General features: G+C 49.8%; 4 protein-coding genes across 5 annotated transcripts in view; 1 reads left to right on the top strand and 3 right to left on the bottom strand.

Annotated features, from left to right (window-relative positions):
• Nucleotides 1-636: 636 nt before the first annotated feature.
• Nucleotides 637-3,090, bottom strand: LOC9653914 (probable bifunctional methylthioribulose-1-phosphate dehydratase/enolase-phosphatase E1). The gene is made up of 12 exons (XM_002964085.2): nucleotides 2,909-3,090; nucleotides 2,712-2,848; nucleotides 2,547-2,642; nucleotides 2,367-2,486; nucleotides 2,218-2,307; nucleotides 2,046-2,171; nucleotides 1,832-1,987; nucleotides 1,623-1,772; nucleotides 1,474-1,575; nucleotides 1,309-1,418; nucleotides 1,132-1,250; nucleotides 637-1,069 (listed from the first exon to the last, which is right to left on the bottom strand). Exons 1-12 carry the CDS (start codon nucleotides 3,078-3,080, stop codon nucleotides 978-980), a joined length of 1,470 nt encoding a protein of 489 aa, XP_002964131.1. The 5' UTR covers nucleotides 3,081-3,090; the 3' UTR covers nucleotides 637-977.
• Nucleotides 3,091-3,209: 119 nt separating this feature from the next.
• Nucleotides 3,210-12,576, bottom strand: LOC9653913 (inactive protein kinase SELMODRAFT_444075-like). 2 transcript variants are annotated; one of them, XM_024669372.1, is made up of 14 exons: nucleotides 8,347-8,765; nucleotides 8,066-8,268; nucleotides 7,672-7,996; nucleotides 7,490-7,608; nucleotides 6,028-7,430; nucleotides 5,807-5,937; nucleotides 5,653-5,747; nucleotides 5,122-5,588; nucleotides 4,407-5,072; nucleotides 4,191-4,351; nucleotides 4,062-4,138; nucleotides 3,851-3,998; nucleotides 3,640-3,789; nucleotides 3,210-3,565 (listed from the first exon to the last, which is right to left on the bottom strand). In XM_024669372.1, exons 5-14 carry the CDS (start codon nucleotides 6,368-6,370, stop codon nucleotides 3,269-3,271), a joined length of 2,535 nt encoding a protein of 844 aa, XP_024525140.1. In that variant the 5' UTR covers nucleotides 6,371-7,430; nucleotides 7,490-7,608; nucleotides 7,672-7,996; nucleotides 8,066-8,268; nucleotides 8,347-8,765; the 3' UTR covers nucleotides 3,210-3,268. The 2 variants fall into 2 exon arrangements, with proteins under 2 accessions (XP_024525140.1, XP_002964129.2); XM_002964083.2 differs by lacking the exons at nucleotides 3,210-3,565; nucleotides 3,640-3,789; nucleotides 3,851-3,998; ... (4 more) ...; nucleotides 5,653-5,747; nucleotides 5,807-5,937 and adding exons at nucleotides 9,304-9,470; nucleotides 9,521-9,750; nucleotides 9,797-9,968; ... (3 more) ...; nucleotides 10,626-11,793; nucleotides 11,866-12,576 and having other exon boundaries at nucleotides 7,028-7,430; nucleotides 8,347-8,594; nucleotides 8,656-9,246.
• LOC112344374 (pentatricopeptide repeat-containing protein At4g02750-like) lies at nucleotides 12,546-13,935 on the bottom strand. Its single transcript, XM_024669000.1, has 2 exons — nucleotides 12,668-13,935; nucleotides 12,546-12,573 (listed from the first exon to the last, which is right to left on the bottom strand). The coding sequence occupies exons 1-2, from the start codon at nucleotides 13,933-13,935 to the stop codon at nucleotides 12,546-12,548; spliced, it is 1,296 nt and encodes a 431-aa protein (XP_024524768.1).
• A 31-nt stretch (nucleotides 13,936-13,966) lies between these two features.
• LOC9654678 (DNA repair protein RAD50) overlaps nucleotides 13,967-16,106 on the top strand; it is a 5,488-nt gene continuing 3,348 nt past the window's right edge. The window contains 12 exon segments of the mRNA XM_024668999.1: nucleotides 13,967-14,140; nucleotides 14,204-14,290; nucleotides 14,341-14,508; nucleotides 14,560-14,735; nucleotides 14,786-14,900; nucleotides 14,952-15,180; nucleotides 15,238-15,416; nucleotides 15,464-15,631; nucleotides 15,682-15,786; nucleotides 15,837-15,874; nucleotides 15,876-15,939; nucleotides 15,989-16,100. Coding sequence (XP_024524767.1) covers nucleotides 14,018-14,140; nucleotides 14,204-14,290; nucleotides 14,341-14,508; nucleotides 14,560-14,735; nucleotides 14,786-14,900; nucleotides 14,952-15,180; nucleotides 15,238-15,416; nucleotides 15,464-15,631; nucleotides 15,682-15,786; nucleotides 15,837-15,874; nucleotides 15,876-15,939; nucleotides 15,989-16,100 — 1,564 coding nt within the window. The 5' untranslated portion in view covers nucleotides 13,967-14,017.

Here is a 16,106-nt window from a genome sequence, read left to right as displayed (position 1 = left end):
GTTTGCATGTGTTTCAATTTGTTCTAATTTCTTGTCATGAAAAGGACAATTGACGTGTTGGTACTGCTCAACCACGATAAGAACTAAAAAACGCCGTGTTCAAAAAGAAAAATGCTACGAGATTGGAGAGATTTTGTGTCAACGTTTTGGAGAGGCTTTGAATTATGTTGTTGCTGTGCTCAACGCAAGACCTGCCGGCTGAGAAACAACGTGATCTTCAGAACTTCAATCCAGCTGAAGACGTACTTGACAATGGTCCAACCTCAATGAAAACAACGATCATGAAAACTCCAAAGGCAAAAGAATGTGCACAGTGTGAATTTACAAGAAAAGACGCCTGAATCAACTCATATATTGGTTTGTCTAACTAGCATGTTTGCTGTTCAACGAAATGGAAGTCAAAGGTTCGTGAGCTGTTTGCTCTAACCAAAATGTTTGTTCAAAGAGCTAGGAGAGGCTTCAACCTTCCAGGTCTATGTTCTCTTTAGTTTTCTTTATGGTTTCTCTAACTTCCTTTTGTTTTTGCACCATGAGACTGCAACGGTGCCATAGAACAACGTTGCAGGGAGTTTACGCTCTGGCAGAGGTGGTTTCCTTGAAAAGAAAGGAATACATTTACAAAGTTGCAAACATTTGTCGCTAGCTGTTGTTTCCGTGGGAACAATTCCATTTATTTAGCAGTCTTGCATCTCGGGAGTAAGGACTTTGACGAGGCGCTATTAGATGATTCACCCGTGAACTTCGTGAATAAAGCTCACAAACCGGCTGGTATCCCAAGAGCCAAGAAGGACGAACTGGAGACTCCTGGTTTGAGAATACAAGGTTAAAAAACTTTGCTTCTTGGTGTTAAGGCCCTGATGCTATCCTCTAGACTTCTCACAAGCCCAAAGCCACGTGACCCGATAACTTAGCTTCTCGAATATGCCAAGACGCTATTCTTTGTTTGAGTAAGAGCTTGCAAACTTTGAGTCCCAATCTTATATCTCGAGAAGGGTGCTTGCCGTCCTGAAACCATGACCGCTAGGCAGCGGTGCATTCCCTGGTCTCTCAAGTATCACAGTGTCCAGGCCTGGCAACAAAAGCAATGATACATTAGCAACACATCCCTCGCTTTTTTTTCCCAGACATTACCAGCTTCTTTAGCCGCAACAGCTTCAGCCAGCACGTCCGTGGCGAAAGTAATCTGAGAGGGCTCGTCGGCACCCACCGAAAGGAAGATTTCAGTGTAACTCCGTGCCTCTCGTTTGTTTCTGAAAAGGAATGAGATGCGAGGAGCAAATGTAATGAACCAAGTGCAGAAAATCTCACCCTGTCACGGTATCGAAGTAGCCCGAAATGTATCTCCTCAAATCACCAAAGTTTGTGTTCCCAAAGATCAGCCGCTGCGCTTCTCGGCTCCCACTCGAGTAAATATAGGCCTGAAAGGAAGAAGGCGACAACATCAACATCGTGCTTTGGCAACTTCTATCAGACCTTCGACTCGGCAGAATGCCACAAGGAGAGTGCTTCAGGAACGTCCTGAAAGACTTGGCCTTTGAGTTCACCGTTTTTGTATCCTGTTCTCCAAATATGTCCCTGTGATGCAAAGGATCAAGAAACGTTGATTAAAAACAAGACCAGACCTGCAATTGTTTGAGGGCTGTAACTTTGCGATCGGCAGCAATCATGGCGAGAACGTTACGCTCCGCTGCCGCAATGACTTCGTCCTTAGGAGCATCACTTGGAGGAATGAGCTGCGCTTGCACGTTTCCCTCCTTCGTGTCTTTAGAAGCCTGCTTGTCATAACACGAGAGCTTGATTTCTGCTGCCACCAAAACCATTGAAATCTTGCCTGTTGCCTGAGAAGTTCTAGATCATCTTGAGTCTCCTTCGAATCGTAAGTGGCTGAGAGGTGTTTTCCCACATTGTCACGCGCATAGGGAAACAAAACGTCCGTCACGAACGATATGGGAGTGGTGGTGCCTTCAATATCAAGTAAAATCACACGCTGCAAAGCAGAAGAAAAACATTTGATAAAAGCCGCATAAATGGACAGTATTTCTTACGGGATAGTTTTTCTTTGGAGCTGCAAGGCTGAGTTTCTTCACTGGTCCATGCAAGGGGTTTGTATGGTCGAGGCCAAACTGGCGAAGCTTAAGTGCGGCGTCAAAAAGATAATGGTAGCATTCTGCCTGTTTCGCAAAAGATTAAGAGTCAAGCTGGCAAAAATACTATCACCTGAGTTTTAGCACTGATCCACGAGTCACCCCAGACGTAAATCCCATGGTTTCTCACTAACACCGCCGTCGTTCGTGGATAAGCGGCAATCTTCCAGCAAAACACGAATCAGAAAGACAACAGTGAGAAACGAACGAGCTTTTACTCACGGCTGCTGCTAAGGAGTCCGTGAGCTCGTATTCATACGCAGAGTTTTCAATGATCGGGACTACAAGCTCGTCGTAGTAACCATGCCCTTTGATTCCTTTGATCATCTCCATGTGAGTGATCTACAGCAGCCACACGAGATGGAGCTCAAATGAATAAAAAGAGAAAAAGAAAAGTATTACCCGAAACTCTTTGGCACCGGGATCGATCATGGTCACGAGACAGCTCTCCATTCCATGGCTGTGAATCACAGCTCCAGCATTCCTCATCGTGTACGCCTAAGTCACGAATCCAAGTCTCATGAGAAGAAAGAATAAAAAAAAAAGTAAAAGAAGAAGCTTTAGAACCTTCATGAAAAGAGGAGCACAGTCCGTGCATTTGGGCGGCTTGTGAGGAGGAGGCAATGGCAGTGGTGTGGAGAGGACGGCCCCATTCTTATCCAGCACATACATATCCTCCGCATTCATCTTTTCCTTCTGGACTCCTGGGAGATCGAAACGAATCCCAAGATCACAATGCTCGCATCGCATCGCAGAAATTTTACCTGAGGGAGCCATGACGATCAAGCGATCGGCCATGGGGAGCTGCGGATCCTCCACCTTGAGAGTAACACCTCCGCCAGTTCCAGACACCCAGCCGAGGCCATAGAACTGCCTGCACAGCGCCGCCACGAGCGTCTTCGCTTGCTCAGTGGCGCTCTCCACCACTGTCCCCATTGCCGATAAACCCTAGAGAATCCTGCCACGTGTCAGAAAATTCTTTTGTGCCAACGTGGCAGCATCGTCAGCAGATCCCAACCGTCAAAAACAAGAAAGAACATAATCTGGACCGCCGAAAAAGAATACTAACAAAATCATCTCTTCGCAATTTACATAGAATATAAGCGCAAAATCACAATGCTATGTTACAAAGCATCGCCCAGGGAGAGCCTGCGATGACCGAGCTTGTGTCGATACGCAGCCTTGAGCTCTTCTAGTGTCAAGTTGCCAGAGTTTGGCCTTGCGAGAGCTCCATCTTCCTTGGCAGCTCCCGAGCTGTAGTGGCCGACGCTGCTGGGAATGTACCTGTTCTTCCGGCTGGAGATGGCGCTCGTCGACCGCCGCGTCGGCTCGCTCACTGGCCTGGAAGGGATATCTTCGTCGCTGAGAGATGAGGCTGGAGCCGGGTCGATTATCATCTCGCCCTCGAGAATCCGAAGAACCTGTTTCGTTTTCGTTTGTGTCGTGAGAACTCGCTCGAAGTTGATGCTAGATGCGAATGGAAAACAAACCATACCTGGGACATCCGTGGCCGTGTGTTTGGATCCCGTGATATGCACAGGAAAGCAGCATGGAGCATACAGGTCACCTCGTCCTTCTCAAACTCGCCGCAAAGTTTGGGGTCGACTAGCTCCCGGTAGACTCGTTTTCTCAACAATGGACGAGCCTAGAACAAATCACACGAACATATTAGAGAAAGGCTGTGAGAGACCAGCTCAAGAACTTACCCATTCCGTGAGGCATTGCTGACCCTTTGGACGCGAAATGTCGATGGCCTTGCGGCCAGTTACAAGCTCCAAGAGCACTATTCCAAACGAGTAAACGTCTGCCTTTTCTGTGATCTGACCACTTTGAGTATATTCAGGTGCTAAATACCTGACAGAGCAGAGTCCATACCATAGCTAAGTTTTGTTTCACGTAACGATTTTAAAACCTTACCCGAAGGTGCCAATAACGCGGGTTTCAACTCCAAGTTCTCCATCTGGTTGCCATCTAGCTAGACCAAAATCACCAACCTGGAACAAAACCGGAACATCACGCGTGCTCTTTCATAACAATGTAACTTACCATAGGTTCGTAGTCATGTGTTAGAAGAATGTTGTTAGGACGCATGTCTCTGTGAACTATGCAGCCGACCCGGCATTCCTCGTGCAGATACCGTAATCCTCGAGCAGCACCGATAGCAACCCTTTGTCTGTATTTCCACTCCAGTGGATCCATGGTTTTACCTGCAGGAACTTGGCATCGTTAGCAAAAGGAAAAAAACAAAACAGAAGAACTTACCGTAAAGATGAGCATCCAAAGAATTATTGCATATAAACTCGTAGACCAAAAGACGCCTGCTGTCCTCCATGCAGTAGCCGATAAGCATGACAACGTTTCGGTGTTGAGCACAGCTCAAAACCTCAACCTCTGAACAGAATTCGACGTCGCCTTGCGAGCTCGCGAGCTTGTGCTGCTTAACCGCAACGACTTGGCCTTCAGGAAGAACGCCTCTGTGCACCGAGCCAAAGCCACCTTCCGCCAGAAAGTTTGCCTGGGAGAAACCACCTGTGGCGAGCTCGAGCTCTTCGAACGTGAACTCTCTGGGAGGTCGGCCGAAGACAGGTGCTTTGTGCTGGCAGATCGAGCACAGAGGTGGTGGCTCCAACGGAGAGTGTGTCGTCAAAGACACAGCTCTTCTTATGCTTGTGGCTTCTTCGCAATTTGGCCGGTTGTTTCTCTCGTCCAGTTCTGAGCTGAGCTTGCAGGATGTGAGCAAATCAGACAGCGCTAGCTTCGGAGCAGTACCACTGCTGCTTAATCGCGGAGCGGCAGGGTTCAGAATAGTTTTCAAGCTTTGCCTGGAGCCGCCCTCTCTCATACTTGTAGACAACCGGGAATCTGAAGAAATCCGTTGCTTGATTGGACTGATTCTTGCTCTTTGAACTGGTGTGCTGCTTCTCTTACCTGAAGGAGTCCTAATTAGCATGATTCACACAAACACAAGTGGAAGTACCTTCAGCTTGTCGTGCCTCCTTGTATTCTTTGTTCTTGGAGTGGTCCTTAGTCGAGAGATTCCTGGATGAGTTTCTCCACCGTCTTGGGACAACCGTCGGGTCGTCGCTATCGGATTCTGACGCACCATATTCCGGACGACGTACGTCCTCGATGGTCACACCAAAGCTTTCAGGAGTAGTCGTTTGATAGCTGCCAGGTTCTGTGCCTGAGAATGGGGAGGTGCTGGACTCGGAGCATGATGAATTTCCTCTGCTGGTAGATGTGAAAGGCGTTCCTACATCGGGACTGCTTGCGGGAGTTTCAGCCTGCTTTGCCAACGGTGGTGGAACTGCGGCCTTTTCTAATGGCGTCGCTTCTGGAGATTGCTTGAGATTGAGCCGGAGTATCTTGGGATTGTAGCGATCCACAATGACCAAATTGCACTGTAAGTTGTCTGAGCACCTCTTTTCTTCCTTCTTCAAGTGCCTGAAAAAGAAAATTTCCACCGTAAATCTACGTAGAAAAACGGAAAAACTTTCGAGTAACGTACCTGTCAAGTACAACCCATGTAGCCTGAAGTTTCTTCGCTTCGATCGTCGTTGCTCCTTTCTCTGCCGAAGGATAAATCTTCACGGTCGTTTGTACCTGTCGCAATCGATCCCGTCGGTATAGAAAAGCTTATAACGGAATCGTGAAGTACTCACCTTCTTCGCATCAAAAAGGCTTTGAAGCTGCTCCATCATACACTGGCAAGACTTCCGCGTTTCCTCCTGCCGGATCTTGTCCTTCGTCGAAGAATCGCGGGCGAATTTCGCAAATTTCCAAAACTTCCATCCTAGAAACAACCCAAACCAGTTAAGCAATCACCGGCCAGAATACGAGAAAAAAGAAGAAGAAGAAAGAAAAAAACGCTTGAAACGCTTACCGGAGCTGGAAGGAAGCAGCGCTAGCAGGATGATCCTATCCCCGGGCTGGACCACATTCGATAGAGCCCACTCAAGAGCATGCCTCGTGATGCTCTTGCTCCCGTCAATTGCCACCACAATCACCTCGGCAGCAAGTTGCCGGAAGCTCTCGGGCCTCGCGATCAAATTGCTCCTCGAGGAGGGGGCGATCTTCTTCGTCTTGGCCTTGTCCCCGACAGCAGCGCCCATGAGCCCAAAGCTCATCGGGAAAGGCTTGGGCCTGTCGAAGTCGAGCCGGTGCCTGGCAGCTCCTCCTCCAGGAGGACGAGCCAGATCTAATTTGGAGGAGGCCTTCCTCAGCATCTCCTCCGATGCAACGTCCCCCGAGAGAGACGAAGAAGGGGGAGGAGAAGAAGAAGGGGAGAAGGAGAGAGAGAGAGAAAGGGAGGAGAGATTTCTCTCCAAGGAAGACTTTTTCCTGATGCCCCTGCCCGCTGCTTCCCTCACCAAAATCCACTATCTATCTGCTCGGATCCCCGTGCTCGGACGGAAACGCAAGCGCAATCCCCTTGTAGGCCCAACATACTTCTTCCACTTTGGACCTGTATCTTGGAAAAGTACCCGAGCGGTCAGCGCCTCTAGAAACCTAGCCTAGGAGCTCCAAGAATCCGATCGACCGCGAGAGGGAGACGATGATCCATTGAAATCTCCCAGAAATCGCTCGCATTTCCGTCCCCTGTGACGAAATTTCGAGCTGATACCTGGGGACAATGCGATTCCGACCGCGCGCTCCGTTACGGGCAGTGCATGGTAGGCAGCCTAACCACGAGAGCGATCGAGGCCGCCATCGCCGTCGCGTCTGGGCGCCATATCTTTGTCATAGATGCGTGGATTAGAACCCTAGGAAAGAGCCATTCCAGTACGAGCATGTGAATGGGGAGGCGCGGCGTCATGCTACTACTACTGCTAACTATTTCAGCAGGACCCCACTTTGGCGGCGCTACGCCAAACTTGGCGGAATTTCGTCCAACCACGACCGATTATATTGTGTGATCGAATCCCACGATTCTAGTTACATGGTTTTAAAAACCTCCACGCCGCGTTATCGTTTTTTTATCTCCTCCATATCTTGGAAGCGTATAGTCCTTACGTGTTCTTGGCTCTCGGACAAGCTAAGATCCAAGCTGTATGGATGGATACAAGAGAATGGCTGGGCGGTTGATCCATCACTCGTCACTCGCCGCGATCCAGAGAGCCGCTCTGCCGAGTTTTTATAAAGTCGAGTACTTCGTCGCAAGCAAACAATTCCCTTGGCACTGTGTGTCCCGGGTGGCAAGAGCTTGTCTCCTTGTATCGCTCATAACTATAAAGCGGCCGTAACTTAACTTACACTTGGTCCCCACTGAGAACTCTGGGAGAACCTCTGCAACACCAAACATTGTAGTACGTGATCACGTAAAAATCGATTTTGCAAAGGCTTACCGTCCGAGGAAACGAGAAAAGGAGCGTTCCTTGCTTGGTTCTGTTGCAGTGAAAGCGATGGGCTTTCTTACGGAGTTTCTGTTAAGCACGGCTCCCTTTTCGCGTGATGGCAGGCCTGCCTATGTCACAGTGAGAATAGAACTGTTAGCAATGTAGGATTTTAAGATACAGGAAGCTCTAACCTCGCGATTTGATTTTTCTATAGCTTTGTTCCTGCACTGGAGATCCAAAAGAAGCGTCGTGACAAGAGCTCGGCTACAAAGATCCTCTTGTCACTCTGCGATGCCTATAGCCTCTCCCTGTAATGGCGTGCTGGATCAGTGGTCTACCTAACAAAGCCTAAAGCTCCTCTTACCTTTTATCTTCTCGCGGTACAGTAGTCTCCAGCCTGCAACGAGTGTGTTGTGCCGCTCACAAGCCTCCCGTGACTGGCCAGTACTTTTAACATTCGGATCTGGAGAAGAGAATATCCAGTCAGGCCCGACCGAGCAAAGTGTTTAATATCACCTGGACCATCAAAGGATTGAATAAGATTGATGAAAAAGCTTTGGAATCGTTTGAAAAGTCGGGCCTCACCTTTCGTGATCACAGCTAATGGAATGTGATGAGTTCTTCTGGCCAGTAGAATGAGTCTGCTTGCACGCACGCACCACTGTTCATCATTTTTTTCTCGCGCTTAGACATGTCTAAATCTCCACTTTGGCACTTTGGGTGTTGTTTGTGCAAAGCAAAAGCACCACACACCACACAGCACCACTGCCAGACTTTCTGGTCGCTCTCTGAGAAAAAAGAAACACAAAAGGAAGAAAGAACAATGAGACTTGAATGAATCAATTCCAACAAAAGAAACACCGTACCATTTCGCGACCCACCACATGCTATCCTTTGGTGTCGAAGTCTGTCCGCCTCACAAGTTTCCATTATGGCCTCAAGAAACAAATGAATTCATATCCAAAATGTCTGACTTTAGCAGCCGAGATGGATCGGGAACTAATGAGCCAGAAGAAAAAAAGAGGGGAAGAGCACAGCAAAAATTCGCGTACTTGTCACTGCGCGTTTCTAAAACTCTGCAAATTATGAAACATATGTACCATATCTTGCACTTCTGTAGTGGCAGCCGGATTAGAATAAAATGATAGCTCAAACCGCAACATCCAAAGGCTCACCTGTCCCAGGAGTTGCCATTCTCTTGCCTCGCGGAATGCAGCGAGTATGAGCTCAAGTCTGTGCAATAGGAAGAGTCCTCTGGGAGTGCCATCCAGCCGGCCGCCTTGCTCTCTTCGTGCTTGAGTATGTGTTTCACGTACTGGAATGCCGAGGCCACCAAGTTCCGCTCGAGAGCGTTCAGCTGGAAGGTGTAGAGCTTGCGGTCACCGACGAGCTTCTTGAACTTGTGGACAACGTATGTGTAGGCCTGTTGAGCTTGGGTAGAGTGAGGAACACCAACGGGGCTGAAGTCGGAAAACCAGTCACACGTCGTGAGTGGAACGCCTTTCATGATCTTCTCTTCAAACTTGTCGTACTTGTTGAGAAAGAGAATGAAGGGGGTTCCCTTGAAGCAGGGGCGTGCCACAATGTCCTGAAAAAGCTCCTTGCTTATAAGAAGTTTGTTTCGGGCAACGCCATCGCTGTCTATCCATAATTGATCGAATTCGCTGAGTGCCACAGTAAAGACAACCGCTCGAACGTCCTCGAACATTCCCAGCCATTTCTTTCCTTCTTTAAGACCGATACCACCCACTCGTATAAGCTGGTACCTGCGTGATGTTTCAAGTCAAGACGCGCGAGAAAGCAAAAGAAGTTAATTGGCTAACCTTCCCGTAGGAGAGTAATCCACTGTGTCATGCATTGCACCTGAAGTCTGCTCCCGATCGGGTAAACCAAATTCTATCTCTGCAAGTCCGGAACCTTGGGTCAAGCCTTCTGCATATAAGATATCGTGATCCACAGGCTCGTACTCATTGCTTGAGAGCTCCACGACCTGAAAACAAAGAATTTAAGTCCTTCACCATTTAAACTGCACATGCTCACCCTTTCTAGGAATTCTCCGGCAACATCAGGTAGCTTATGAAGTTCCTCCTTCCTCTTGAATGTAGCTTGAATAGCAGGATCGCGCCAAAGCTCTTCCACAGATGCTGCGTACTCTCGTGTAGCAGCAGGAAAGTACCTTTCCAAAGATCCATCAGCTGTAATGTCAAGGAACCAGTCCGCTAGATTCTTCAACCGCGTATCCATCGAATACATATTCTTTGAGGTTTCGCCTGAGAAAGATACATTGATAAGGCCTTACTTGCAGTGTCACCATACCTGTCGCAGGAGGATCACATTTGATCTTCAACAAAGCATCACCTTCTTCATCTTCAAAACGCTCGCGACCTTCTAACAATATAACAAGATACTTGTAGATGTACGTTTGAATCATTTCCTTGTATCTCTCAAGTTCCTTCTGCTCGAAACCACCTCTGTAGAGAAACTTGGCCTGAGAAATACCACAAATTTTAGTATTGAGTTCATTCACGTGAAAGGTCTTTACCTGCTTGAAGATTGTACTCCTGCCAGAGCCCTCGTGACCCAGTAAAAGCAGCTTGCTCACATTCTTATGCTCCAAAATGGCAGGAGGGTACCTAGCCGAAAGCTCACGAGCACTTGGTTTGTTGGCACGTACACTTCCACGAGGCGTCGGCAATGAGAACAGAGAATACATCACTCTTATGGAAGCCTGTACAAACATAACGCTCAGAGCACATTGATACGCACGCTTAGAGTTACCTTCTCCCATATGTTTCCTTTATAGTTGTTCTGTCCTTCTTCCATATACGATCCATCGGGTGATAGAAAAAGGTAAGTACTCGGAGGACACTGCACTCCTGCCAACTGATCATAACAACAACGTAGAAATTACTGTAGCGCTATGCAAGAACAAGAAACTACCTTCAACATTTTTAATTCAGACTTGGTGATCTGACGACAATTTATATAGACCTCCGTTGTACCAAGGCTTGCATCCGGCTTAAGGTTGCCACCAACTTTCAACTCTGCAGTGACGATCTTGCTTGGCTTTTCACCTTCCTGTTGCAGCATAGAATAAAAACTTCTCAGTACTCTGAAAGCTTCGTTCGTAATAAAGCAAACTTACCTTTCCCCACAGTCCAGAGGTTTTGTCGTACCAGTATTTGCCGGGCTTAAGTTTTGGAGGAGGATTGCTGCAGCTCAATAGCTCGGACATCTCCGGCGCAGCGAGGGCCCTGCCGTTCACAATAAGCTGCTCGGGACGTAGTTGATTGGCCAAACAATCCTTCTCTGTGCGCATGATCTGCTGGATCTCCAAGGGACTCAGAATGCTTTTGAGCAGCCTGGACGGCTTCCCAAGATACGGTCGTCGTGATTCATGAATAGGCAGGCCAATGCACCGTAAGCACTTCCGCCCCTCCGGCATGGAGCCCATTGCAATAAGGACGCAGTTCCGACAGTACCTCGCAGTGCAGACGAGGCACGTCTCTTTCTCCTGTAACATGTGTTTTTTAAGACACCGATGGCATTCACGCTTTTTCGTCACCACCACCACTGGCTCCACCGCAGTAACACCAGATGGCGAGCCAGGCCTCGAAGATCCGTCAGCTCTATCCCTCTCTGGCATCGAAATGGACCGCGGAGTGGAATGGAAGTCCGAGTTTTCCAAGTTGTGGTTCTCACTGAGCGACACGGATCTTAAAGCCGACGGAGAAGGCAGTGCAGAGGCCGCAGCTGACACTGCCGCGGAAAACTGGACGTTCAGCTCTTCAATCTCCGAGGAGGAGGATTTCCGCGACAGGGAGTTCAATCCGGAGTACGCTAGCCTTGAATCCGGGGAACTCGAGCCGGCCTCCTTCTCTTTAGAGGCAGCCTTTCCTCTTGTCCCACTGTTGGACAAAGGACTTCTTCCTGTGGTAGACGAGCTGTCCTTCTCTACCAGTCCTGTGATAGGTGATCTTGCTGACCCCGACTCGCTTATCAGCTTCTCTGCTGCCAAATGAGCTCGTTTCCTGGTATCTATGTGTAGCGCAGACGGCTTGGGCCTTGGCGTCTTGGAAACCGACGACGAATCCACCTGGCTGGAACTATCCCGAGATCCAACCAGTGGATCAGCCCTGGGAACCGGATGATCACCTACAGGTCCCGAGTACTCTATTGCGAATGAATAATCGAGCTGATCGTAGTCTGGAATAGGCGCTCCCGGCGGCAGCATGGGCCTCAAGAGATTCTCCAGTGAGATGTCCGGCGGGTCTAGAGGCTGCGGCTCCATGATGCTTGCGGCAACGGTCATCCTGATCACCAAGCAGCGCAGGGAAATTCGACTCGCCTTTCACGATCTTGCATTGTAATCCAGGAGAACGTACCTCTTCGGGCGCGGCGCTGTCGGCGGCAGGACGAGGAGGATCTGCCGCGCCGCAGCTCCAGCTCGCCTCCGCGCGCTGCGAGAGAAGAATCCATTACTGTAGAGCCGCTGGCCGCCATCGCTGCTCCATAACCCTAGCTGCGCATCTTTTTTACACGGCCAGGCGCACAAGAAGTGACTGAAAGAGATGAGCGCGTGGAATGGCGCCGTACACTGCCTCTTGGGCCACATGGTCCACAAATAACAACGGCCCGTACTGTATGAAGCGCTAGGATCATCCGAGGAGCTCGTCAAGAGAGAGGCGATGGCGCACCACATTGCCCAATGCCTGGCGCCCCTGATCCATCTCATCGTGAACGATGTAGGCGTTGAGCAGGCTCGTCCAATCGTTGTGACTCGCCGGGAATGGCATGCCCTGGACGAGATCCTCGGCGTCGCGCAGCCGCCCCAATCGCCCCAGTAAATCCACCAGGCAGCAGTAGTGCTCGCGGATCGGCACCAGGCAGTGGTCGTGTCCGATACTGGAGAAGAAATCATGCGCGCGATCGAGCAGGCCGAGGTGCCCACACGCGTGGAGCACGCTCGTGAAGGTGATCTCGTCGGGGGAGATCCCATCGAGGAGCTGCTGAAAGAAGATCTCGAGCGCCTCGGCCCCGCGACCGAGATTCGCGCAGCTCGCGATCATCGAGTTCCAGGACACGGCGTTCCTCTCGGGCATAGCGTGGAACGCCGCCAGCGCCTGGCCGACATGGCCATTGATCGCCGCCGCCGCGAGCCAGCCATTCCAGGACACGAGATCGTGCCTGGGCGATCGCAAGAACACCTTGCGCGCGTCCTCCATATTGCCATTCTGGCCATAGCCGAAGAGCAGCGCGTTCCACGACACGACGTCGCGCTCGCGCATCGCGGCGAAGAGATCTCCCGCTTCATCCAAGAGCCCTTCTAAGGCAAATGCCGAGAGCATGGCATTCAACGAGACGATGTTCCACGCCGGCGAGGTGTTGTACAGAGCCTTGGCCATCGCCATGTGGCCATAAATGGCGTACGACGCGATCATAGTGTTCCAGGTAATCACGTCCCGGCACTGGGCGGTATCAAAGTCACGCTTCGTATACTCCAAATGCCCGTTTTGGGCATATGCTGCTACCATGGCATTCCACGACGCTGTGTTCCTCTCCGCCATATTGTGAAAGATTCTCTCTGCTTGATCGAGATCGCCGCTGGTGGAGCACGCGGCGATCATCGCGTTGCTAGCGATCGCGTCGTGCTCCGGCATGGATTTGTAGATTCGCTCGCATTCCTGGAGATTTCCCCGCTGGGAGAACGCGGTGATCATCGCGGTACACGCGACGATATTCCAGGTGGGCATGATCATGAAGAGGTTCTGCGCCTCGGAGTGGCCGCGCTGGCCATAGGCCTGGATCATCGACGTCCAGGAGATTTCGTTCTTCATCGGCATGGCCGCGAAGATCTCCTTGGCTGATTCCAAGTGCCAGTCTTGGGCATTTGCGGAGAGAATGGTGTTCCAGGAGACAAGATTGTGGCCGGGCATCCGATCAAAGATCGTCGCTGCCTCTCCGGAAGCTTGCATCAATGCGTTCCAGGAGATGATGTCTCGCCCTGGCATTCGATCGAAGAAGTCCTTTGCCTTCGCCAGATTCCCAGCCTGGGCATGCGCGGTGACCATGGCATTCCAGGATGCCGCGTTCAATCTGGGAAAGCGGTGGAAGAACGTCTCGGCCTGATCGATGGCCCCGTTCTGGGCATAGGCAGTGATGATGATGTTGAAGGAAAAATCGTTGGGGCGAGCGATGGCGTCGAAGATCCTGCGCGCGTCGCCGAGGCTCCCGCATTTGCCATACATCTGGACGAGCAAATTCGCGAGGTAGATGTCGCTCTTGAGCCCGCTGGAATCGATCTGGGCGTGGATCCTCCTCCCCGCCCAGAGATCCCTAGAGCTCGCGCATTCCCGGAGTAGCCTGGCGAATGTCTCCTTGAGACGATCATCGCTGCCGCAAGTGGAGAAGCTCCTGCCCCAGCGATTCTTCGCCGCGAGGAGCGTCACTAGCATCTAGGCATTGGCGATATCTATTTTCGCGCCACTCTCTCATTTGGGGTTTATTTAGGGTTCTTCCGAGAGAGGGTGAAGCGCCATGAGCACGCTCGACAAGATGCTGATCAAGGGAATCCGGAGCTTCGGCCCGGATAATACGCATGTCATCACCTTCTATCGGCCGCTCACGCTCGTCGTCGGCGCCAATGGCGCTGGAAAGACTGTAAGTGACAGATCGAAGTGATTTCTATTCTCGATGGGATGATCTTCGTCTCCTTTGGGACAGACGATCATCGAGTGCCTCAAGAACGCGTGCACTGGAGAGCTGCCTCCAAATGCGAGGTCCGGCCAGAGCTTCATCCATGACCCCAAGGTATGTTTCCATGTCCTCGCTTCTTTTTCATATCGATTTTTCTTCTCTAGGTTGATGGCCAGACCGAGACAAAGGGGCAGATCAAGCTTCGATTCAGGACAGCGTCTGGGAAAGACGTTGTGTGCATTCGATCCTTTCAGCTCACGCAAAAGGCGTCAAAGATGGAATACAAGGCCATCGAGAGTGTTCTTCAGACTATCAACACTCACACCGGAGAGGTAGTACTGTGTGATTGTATTTTCATGTTGGTTCTCTTTGCTCTTTGGCAGAAAGTGTGCCTTAGTTATCGCTGTGCGGACATGGACAGAGAGGTTCCAGCTCTCATGGGCGTATCGAAGGCCATTTTGGAGAACGTAATTTTTGTGCATCAGGACGAGGCGAACTGGCCATTGTCGGAAGCTTCTGTTCTGAAGAAAAAGTTCGATGACATTTTTTCGGCGACCAGGTAATGCAGGACAATGCATGGGAATATATCTTCTTACTTTTGACTTGCAGATACACGAAGGCCCTGGATGTCATCAAGAAGCTCCACAAGGACCAAACACAAGAAATCAAGATGCAGAAACTGAAGCTTGAAAACGTGCAAACGCTCAAGGATGCAGCGTACAAGGTTCTTTCGTGCTTATTTGGCACTACCTTTTCTTAAATGCCTTTGTTACAGCTGCAAGAAACTATCGACGGCGATCAGCAGAAGACAAAGCAACTGCAAGACTTGATAGCCATTCTGACTCCAAAGATCCAGGCTGCGCAGGCTAAGATAAACTCTTTAGAGGGTGTTCTGGAGGAAATAAGGCAGCTGCAGAAAGAAATAAATTTCAAAGATGGCGTCAGAACTTCTGTGCTAAAGGCCAAGACCGAGCAGTACAATGCGCTGGAGGAGGAAAACGAAGGTATACATCCATGGCTTTAAACGGGTCGAATCAAATCTAACGCGCTTCACTCTGCAGACAGCGATGAAGATCTGGCTGAATGGCAAGAAAAGTTTCATGAAAGGATTGCGCAGTCCAACAAAGAGATTTGCGATCTTCAAAGGAGCTTGGATGCTGCTAACACGCAATATGACACCTTGTCTGAGTTGATTGCTCAAGCGTCTACACAAGTTGGAAAGTTCGAGGGAGAAGAAAATGTATGCCTAATGAGTTTTGCATGCCATACTAACATCGTTAAATTCAGGCCCATCTTCAAGATAAAAAGCAGTGCGATGCCCTTATACAACAGCTTTTTGACCGTTACAAACTTGGCAATCTGGTGCTTCCACTTGATGAACAGGCGACAGAAAGATCCATTGCTAGGATTACAAATCGCCTGGAAGATTTGAAGCAGGATCATGCTAAACTTACGGTGCCACTTAACGCTGTTTATGGCGGAAGTCTGATATCACAATTTTGCAGAGATTTCACGAGAAGGAACTAGCTACATTTTCAAAAAAACTGGATGACGTCAACCAGAAATACAGCGATGCTAGTGGAAGAAAGGATGGAAAAATTGGTCAGAAGGTATACATATGCCTTTTTAGCCTTTTGTGATGTTTGACAAGGACTTGCAGAGGTCTATAGAAAAGCGTATTGACGAGCTAAGAACCACACTTCCGGGACACGTCAACTCTCGAGGGCGAGTTAAGAAGAAGCGCAGAGAGAGCTGCATCAATGGTGAGGCTTAAAGCACAAATGATCAACTGCCTAGCTCTGTTGGTAACAGGATACGGAAGTTAAAAGAATGCAGAGGAAAATGGACGACATGAACTTTGATGAGCTCATCAGCGAAGAACGAAAAAATAAGCTGGGCATAGAGCAAAAGATTCGGAGCTTGCGTTTGG

Source organism: Selaginella moellendorffii, unplaced genomic scaffold (assembly GCF_000143415.4).
Source record: "Selaginella moellendorffii unplaced genomic scaffold, v1.0 SELMOscaffold_4, whole genome shotgun sequence".
NCBI lineage: Eukaryota > Viridiplantae > Streptophyta > Lycopodiopsida > Selaginellales > Selaginellaceae > Selaginella > Selaginella moellendorffii.
This window is presented reverse-complemented; position numbering and strand designations above follow the sequence as displayed.

Bases quoted from the DNA above. Each gene is read 5' to 3' on its own strand.
- LOC112344374 (XM_024669000.1), bottom strand. From the start codon at position 13,935: ATGCTAGTGACGCTCCTCGCGGCGAAGAATCGCTGGGGCAGGAGCTTC. The intron at 12,574-12,667 runs GCACGATCTCGT...GCTATGCCCGAG, and splicing joins GTGTTCTTGCGATCGCCCAG to AGGAACGCCGTGTCCTGGAA.
- LOC9653914 (XM_002964085.2), bottom strand. From the start codon at position 3,080: ATGGGGACAGTGGTGGAGAGCGCCACTGAGCAAGCGAAGACGCTCGTG. The intron at 1,773-1,831 runs GCAAGATTTCAA...TATGACAAGCAG, and splicing joins TAGAACTTCTCAGGCAACAG to GCTTCTAAAGACACGAAGGA. The intron at 1,251-1,308 runs GTGAGATTTTCT...ATTCCTTTTCAG, and splicing joins TACTTCGATACCGTGACAGG to AAACAAACGAGAGGCACGGA.
- LOC9653913 (XM_002964083.2), bottom strand. From the start codon at position 12,479: ATGGGATCTCCCCCGACGAGATCACCTTCACGAGCGTGCTCCACGCGT. The intron at 11,794-11,865 runs GTACGTTCTCCT...CTTGGTGATCAG, and splicing joins ACAGCGCCGCGCCCGAAGAG to GATGACCGTTGCCGCAAGCA. The intron at 8,595-8,655 runs GTGAGCCTTTGG...CTGCCACTACAG, and splicing joins AATGGCAACTCCTGGGACAG to AAGTGCAAGATATGGTACAT.